The sequence below is a fragment of the Corvus brachyrhynchos genome, unplaced genomic scaffold (genome assembly GCF_000691975.1).
Source record: "Corvus brachyrhynchos isolate BGI_N302 unplaced genomic scaffold, ASM69197v1 scaffold138, whole genome shotgun sequence".
Taxonomy (NCBI): domain Eukaryota; kingdom Metazoa; phylum Chordata; class Aves; order Passeriformes; family Corvidae; genus Corvus; species Corvus brachyrhynchos.
The window spans coordinates 22,943-31,032 of NW_008239554.1; the positions used below are offsets into that span (position 1 = coordinate 22,943).

Genomic DNA, 8,090 nt, shown 5'->3' on the forward strand with positions numbered 1-8,090 from the left:
GGAAATTCACAGCATTGTGCTATTATTCTCTTCACTGCTCATCATGTCTCTTTTTGGATAAATTCTACTTTTTTTTTTTTTTAATTTAGTGAGTAAAATAAAATTCCAATTTTAGTTAAGCCCATTAATTCAAAGTAGTCAAATTTATCAGCTAAACACTGACAAATACTTCTACTGTTCCCTGCTGCTGAACTACTGCTTACAGTGTGAGCTAGTGTGTTCTGGAAATAAGACACTTCCTCACAGACTTGCATAAACCCCTGAGGGGGAATTTTTCTATTTTTTTGTGAAATACAATATAAGCATTATGCTTTACCTCAGTGAAATTCCATCTTATTGACATTCATACTTACATGGGAAAAAAAAAATTGACTTAGCAAGCAAACTTATTTCATAGGGGAAAGTATTATACCAGCACACATGGCCCAACTTTAAAATACTAAGCGTTTTTAAATTAAAATACTGAAGAAACTGCTTCTTTGCAGTCTGAAGTCACATCACTACATTTTGCTCATGAGAATAAAATTTAAAGTCATGAGTTGCACATAAAGGATTTATTTTAAATGTTTTAAGGATAGAGTTACATCATAATTATAAAAATTACTTACAGAATTAAGTAACAGATTTAAAGTGTTCATACTTCTAAATGCAAAGAAAATAAAAATAATGAAACCAAGCTCTAAAGATGAAGTCACTACCTAATTTTAAAATGTGAACACGAAGACCTTTGAACTATACACATACCAAGAACCATTCAAATTGCACTAATGATATAAAATACAAAATGCACAACATTTTCAAGGAACCAGAAACTGTTTTTTACCATAATTATTTTTCCCTGAATAAACTGTAATTTATTCTATTTGAAGATAAATCCTCCATTTTAAAGAATTAATTTAAAGAAGATGTATACCTATTGTAATAAATAGGATTTTCCCCAAAGTATTTCAGTCTTTATGTAGTCCCACTTAATTTAGGGTTTGGCATTCAAAAGAAAAAAAATTCAGTGTTTTACTTATCAATTATGATTTTATTTATTCTTGAACAGAATACATGGTCCCTTCAAATGCTGTATGACACATACAACTGGAAAATTACCTTTTGTTGGAACTATGTTTGCCTCACCAGTGCATTTAATCCTATTAACAACCATTCAAACAGCACAATAAGGAAATTCACAAAAAACTGAACACAAAATAAAAACAGAACAAACCCCAAACCTAAACATTATAACATGCAACTTCAGTTTGTTACATTGAATGTTCTAACCTTCTAAGCATGCAAAAAAGGATGGTCTGCATTTAAGGTGGTTTTTTTTCCTTTTAAAAAGTTTTCCATGGCAGCTTGACATCATGCACACACAATATACAACAATACTACAGCAGGTAAATGAGAGGCCAATAACTTTTATACAATGATCCATGGCTTGTGTCATCACAAGACCTATGATAAATTTGGAAAGTAATGTTGAACCCCTAGAACAAGGGACCAACATGTAGTTACTAGGGTAATGCAAGCACTGCATGCAGATCTGAAACATGAGCCTAAAATAAGCCCAAAGCAGATGGCAGGGAGTGGAATTAGTCTCAAGTCTCAAAAAGGTGGTTTAAGCTATTAAAAAAAACAACCACAAAACCAAAAACACCCCTCCACACAAACCTTAAGAAAAAAAAAGATGAAAAGAAAAAACCCATGCAACAGACAATGGGGACATCTAAAAACAACCATAAAATTTGACAGTATATACTGTATAGATTATATTCTAATTAGCAAAATATGTGGTGTATTAGAGTGGCTCACATAAAAACCCACAAATGCAAGCCAAATGCTAAAAATGTTCCAGTAGAGCTAAACCTCAAATATTTCAAAACAAACCTTGCTGTTACATCCTTAGATGTAAAGCCCAAAATTCATTGTACTAAGTTATTCGTGTATTTTGTGTGTAATCAATACACTCATTCTTGTGCCACAAATATCAACTTGGGCTCATGGAGCCAGGCTCAGCTTTGAGATTTACATGCAGGACTCTTAAGAGTCAATAGAAAGCACATAACAGATCTGCAGGATGAAAGCTCTGTGTTGCAAATCTGCTCGTTTTGTTCAAAACACAATGAAAATTTACTGACTCGGTGCTTAAAGACTAGATTGAGAAGTTGTGAACTGAAAGACAATAGCCTGCCTTTGGTTGCCCATGATGAAATACAGGACATAATGCAATATAGTAGCAAGGGACAAAGAATTAAGATACCATATTTATACAGTATTACCATTTAACAGCATAATGAGGCACAAGCCTTAAGGCTAAAGTATGAAATCAGGCAAAAAAAATGGACAGAAAAGGACTTAAGCCACTGAGTCTTTGATATTAAGAATACCCACAATAGAGGTCAGAACTCTGATCTCTGATTAGCAGTATCTCTCCTGCATCCTTCCACTAACATCATAAGGTTGGATATCTATGTATTCCTTCTTTCCATCAATAGGGTTGACTGTATTCACATTCTTCACATACTGTATTTCTGTGAAGCAGTGGTTTGAAGCTTGTAGAGTTCTGCTTCAACATGAAAATTTTGTTGCTGTGCTGATCCTCAGTATGATTATGATGCTTTTAAAAGTTGCTATTCTTAAAAAAACCCAAATACACTAACCTTGATTTACAACTATCTTGCAAGATTAAAACTAAAAGGATTCTGCTGTTGTGGGCTGTTATTTTCATCCACAATCTAATGCAGATGACTGAACCACTGAGGCAGCCTATAGCTCTCATTTGATAGTACACCACTGGCATGCAAAACTAGTGTTCATAGAATGAAATTTATGTTAATGGCATACCTCAAAGCAAGTACACCACAAAAGGCAACAACAGGTTTAAACCGTAGATTTGTCTGGACACTCCTTACATGAAAAAGCCAAAAATAGAATACATTGACATGATGCCTTCTTGAACCAAAATGTTTAAAACAATAGCAAACCCCAACACAAAACAAAACAAAGGAATACAGCAGACTGAGGAGAAGGCAACAAATGCTTCTCCTTCTCTAAAGGAGGTCCTCAGTGTAAAAGGACCCCCTCCCCCATAAACTTGTATTTACCATGTAAAAGATTAACTAATACTAGGTTTCTAAGTCCACACACAAACATCCAGGTTGCTAGGTTCTGATATTAAATGAGACTACTAATTGCCAATGTGTAGTCCAAAGTCTGCTTAAGTAGCATTATATACTGTTAAACTTGTGGCACCAAGCACTTGTATTCTGCTATGAAATGTGTATAACAAAACAGAGCATAACATTTAGGATTAAAGGCAGCTTTGTTGTGGGTATTTTACTGGTTCCTACAACTTGTAAACACAGGCTCTTAACCTGCATTTTCTAATTAACTGGATATACAGATTAAATATATTTTTATAGTTTAAAGCCTTTTCACTGAAAGGTGCATAAGTCAAACACGATATCCTACTGCCCTGTGACGAGTAAAAACGCACAAGTATTTTCATGTACTGCAAGTTCTTAAAAAACTTAATTTGAAACAAAGAGTAGAAACACAGTAAATTGATGTTACTTGGGTTAGACACTCCTTACTGCTGCACAAACTGTTTAAACCTTTCAGAAAAGTCACCTCTGTCCCAACCCAGAAAACAAGGACTGCCAGTAGCCAAGAAATTAAATTTAATGTTGTAAAAGAAGGCATATGGAAAATAGCAAACTACACTTGCATGTGGCAGTTGAACAGGTGATGCAAGGTTGAAGAAAAAGTTAATCTAAGAAAAAATCTAGATTACAATACTAGATTGACTTCACACAGCTTGAATTTGCAACTCTTCTTTGCTTTTAACTCCCTACCACCCAAATATATTGATTTCCTTCAAGAAAAGGAGCTCTCTTGCAAAAGATGTGTCATGTTCACATAAATTTGTATTATTCAGAACAAAACAGAGTTGCTGGCAGAGATTGTGGGTTCGCAGGGACATTTAAGCTTTCATTCAACTGAAAAACAGTCAAGTCTGTGTCTACAAATTTTACATTTAATACTTCCACAAATTTGGCAGAAGTTCATGATGACGTCTAGGATGTCTTCACCAAATCATAGACATAAATATGGAAATCATCATCAAACTTGATGAAATAGACAGATGGTTTAGCTTCAACTTGATGAATGACCATGCCAGTCCGTTTTGAGCCATCTTCTTTGGCATATTCCACTTGTTTGCCTACCAGGCTGTCTACAACTTCACCTGGTTCTCGTTCTGCAGGAGGTGAATCATCTGTAATATGAAAATACAATGTACTTTGGTAGACATTTATGGATTTTTTCCCAATATACAAAACTGCAGACTTCTATTTAAGAAACAGTCAAGTTTAAAATGCAAAGTATGTCTAAAACGAGTTGTTTAGACAAATGCCTAACTATTGCCATGCTTCTAGAGAGTAGTCACAGATTTTATTTTTTTAAGTAATACAGTCTTCACTTTTATGAATTAAAAATTAGCACTTCAATTGGTTAGAAAAGTAAATCTTTTGACATGAAGGTCTACACACCAATTACAAAAAATGTTTGTAGATAATTGAATTTGAGCCCCCAGCAGAACAAGGCACTGAGTATATTTAACAGAAAGGCAGGTGTACTAGAACTCACGCACTATCCATAATGTCAATGCAAATGTCATTGCAACAAAACCACATCTTCCAACCTAAGTGTAACCTCTTTAATCAATAATGGTGTTAAAAGGAGTTTTCAGTTTCACACTAGAATGGATACTGTTGAGAAGTTTAATTTTATTATTTGCTTTTCTAGAAAAATCTACCCAGAAGTATCCTTTAAGACACAATTCGCGTTGTCTGTAAAGGATCCAAATTCAGGGAAGGTAGCTCATAGTTTGGAGTGTCTTAGAAACAGAGGTAAGTAATCATAGAATCATAGAATATCCTGAGTTGGAAGGGACCCACAATAGATAGGAAAAAAGAACACATTACAAACTTTATTCTTAAATATTAAAAGCATAAGTATTTTTACTTATTTTTCTAAGAAAGAAGAAAGCAAAGCAGAATTTAAAAAGTAATTGCAAGGTATTTTGGGGTGCCAAGTCTGAAAGAGCTTGCTTTGGTTTTTTTACGATAGGAAAGTCAGTTTTTCCATAAACATTTGTGGCTCCCTCTCAGGCCACAGATAAGTTTCTTTTTGTTAGGCTGGAAAAAATCTAAAACCATAGGATTACTACAGAGGTTATGCAAATAAGTGCCACTTGTTTACTCAGCCAGTGCTAGATCTGAAGGAAGACAGTCTCAGAAACTCTATGAATTAATTTTAAATAATATTTATGTAGTGCACTGCATAATTACTGTTTGGCTATCAAATTAATGATTTCCTTTAAAGCCAAAATTGCCTCTCTGTCAGAGAAGCACTTTTGAGGCACAGGACAGAAATGAGAGTACAATATTATTGACAAACTTTTTTCTTTTTTTTTTTTTATATTAGCTAAAGTTCCTTGAACAACACTAATTCTGCAAAAATATTTATAGGAAAAAAGCCAATAACTTTCACTTTAAAAAATGAAGAAAAAATATTCCTCCTAACCTACTGAAATTTTTTCCTGTTTATAAGTTTAAATGTGAGAGAAAACGAGTTTTCAAAAGATTAGTGCTTCTTTCCTCCAAGAAACTATTCAAAAGCTTTCCAAACTGAAGATGCTTACCCAAACTAAATTAACCTATTTTGGTTAGCCCCAAAATATTATTTTTATAACAAGTGCTTCAAAAATACAACTCCTTGATTTGTGACACTTCTATAAGAAAATAACAATGGAAGGATTCTAGTTTGTCTGTGTAAAAAAAAAAATCTAAGTGTAATCTCTTCATAACAGTATGTATATCAGAATAAGAAATTATAACGGAAAAGGATTTTCCAGTATTTATTGCATATTTCACCACCAACTCAAGGAAAATATTTCAGAAATTGTTTAATACAGATGTTTTTTCAGTTGTGCTGTAACCTTTGCCAGTTTTGATGCTGAAAAAAGATACTTGTTTGTTAACTCTCTTTTCCATACATAACCCATAAGCTGTACAATAATACAGAGAGATGCCACTTTTCAGAAGAAAAAAGCAACCGCTCTACTTACTGGAATCGGGCATAATGCGAAGGTCACCTTCTTTATAGTCATCTAAGAGTTGGTACATATACAACACAGGATCTTTCTCGTAGGTAATATAAAACCATGTGTTCATAATAGGAGCTCGAGCCAAGACCATCCCCCTCCATTCATCTTTTGAGCCATCCTCTGTCTCAAACATATGTTCCACAGCTTTGCCAATCATTGTGTCTGCCAGGTGGGCATCACTAATTCGAGATGAAGCTGAAATGGTAGCAGTTCATAAGTATGTCCATTCAAAAAGTACAGAAATAAGTCTTTACAAAAAATAATCTTTATCCAGATTCATGAATAAATTAATTTGAAAGTTAGTCAATTCACATAAAAACCAAATAATGTCCATTTCAGAGAGTTGAAGACCAAAGAACAGCAGAACTTGAAGAATTATTTTAACATGTTTAAACTCTTTGTTGACATTTTCCATCATTGCACCCCCCCCATCAAACTATCATAATGCAAGGTAAAGGGAGACCAATATAAGCCACAGCAAGGAATAGCATCTGTATTTTAAATATTTGTATTGAAGGGGGGGAGGAGGGAAGGAAGAGAGGCTAAATCACAGAGCAGCTGTATGAAGTTAGTAATGAAGGTGTTAGGTTTGGTTACCCCTAACCCTATTCTAGAGACTGCTACTGATTTCTTTGCAGTCAGGAAACCCAAGAATTTATTCCATTCAGAAATAAGTAATTATTAGGGTAAACTTTGAACTTTACAGTTTGGAAACATCTGCAGTTTAACAATTCAGTGCTAATTATAGAAAAACAACAAAGCCTTGTTACTAGTCAAGTTATTTAACTTAGAAAATGCTTTTTTTCCCTCCGCTTGTATTAATACCTAGGGAAAGCACATGAAAAAAAAAAACCCAACCAAACACATAATTACTGTCAAACAAACACAAGACAGCATAGCCAGGACATTTCTCAGCTGGCTCAGAGTTTAAATTTTAATAGAAATATCGACACTACATGTCATTAGGGATAAGACTCTCAAAAAGAAAACCCACAGTTTTCTGCATACCATTTAAAGACAAGAGACAGCGCTAATCTCTCTGCTATCATCAAAACTTTGTGAACTAAAAAAAATAAAAACTGAACAGAGCATTTATATTATTTGCCATGTACTGAAAAGTAATTTAATAAAGTTTAAATGTTCTGACAACATATGCATATATAGAAAAAACCTCTTACCAACTCTGTCTGGAAGGACTTCAAGTGCTGAAACTCTTTCGTCTTTGTGCAGTTCTAGTCCATACACACAATCAAATCCATCATACTTTATAAGATAGAGGGAGGGATTTACAGGAACTTGATCAAGAACTGTGCCCTTCCATTGTGTTACAGGTCCACTCCCTTCTCTCCAGCCATGCTGTATTCTGCAGCCTACAATGTTTCTTCGTGGCTGAGAAATAGGTTTGCTTGGTCCAACATTGTTTCTATGCTTTCTGTACACAGATACAAACAGAACATTAAACAAGTACATACTCAAAATTCTACTTTGGACAAGAGCTGCATGCTTTAAAAAGGCAATATATTATTATTATATATTAATGTAAGATACATTAATTTCTAAAATACAGCTTAGTGCACCTTATTCAAATTAGGGTATAAAGAATCCTACATTGCCCTGGAAAAAGAAAAAAAAAAACCACACTGAAAAATAGTGGAACACTTTCAATATTTTGTATAAGGTTGCTTTCATAATAGTAGTTTCTAAAACTAGTTTTCTTAAGCCAAAATAACTATTTTAGGCATTGCTACACAGAACATCAAAAGTAAAACTTGCTTGTTGAAACTCTAAATCAGCTCTGAAAGAGCAATGTCACCTAATAGTATATACTTTTGCTACCTTGTTGCTCTCTGCAGAATGGTAAACATAACTCTCTCACCCCAGTAGGAAGAATTCAGTGGAAACATGAGTGGTGGTTGATCAAAATTCTTCAGAG

The 8,090-nt window shown here is 34.0% G+C and overlaps 1 protein-coding gene across 1 annotated transcript; it reads right to left on the reverse strand.

Moving 5' to 3' along the window:
- Positions 1-4,049: 4,049 nt before the first annotated feature.
- Positions 4,050-7,721, reverse strand: LOC103621055 (spindlin-Z). The gene is made up of 3 exons (XM_017742306.1): positions 7,336-7,721; positions 6,119-6,352; positions 4,050-4,264 (listed from the first exon to the last, which is right to left on the reverse strand). Exons 1-3 carry the CDS (start codon positions 7,625-7,627, stop codon positions 4,065-4,067), a joined length of 726 nt encoding a protein of 241 aa, XP_017597795.1. The 5' UTR covers positions 7,628-7,721; the 3' UTR covers positions 4,050-4,064.
- Between the last annotated feature and the right edge of the window lie 369 nt (positions 7,722-8,090).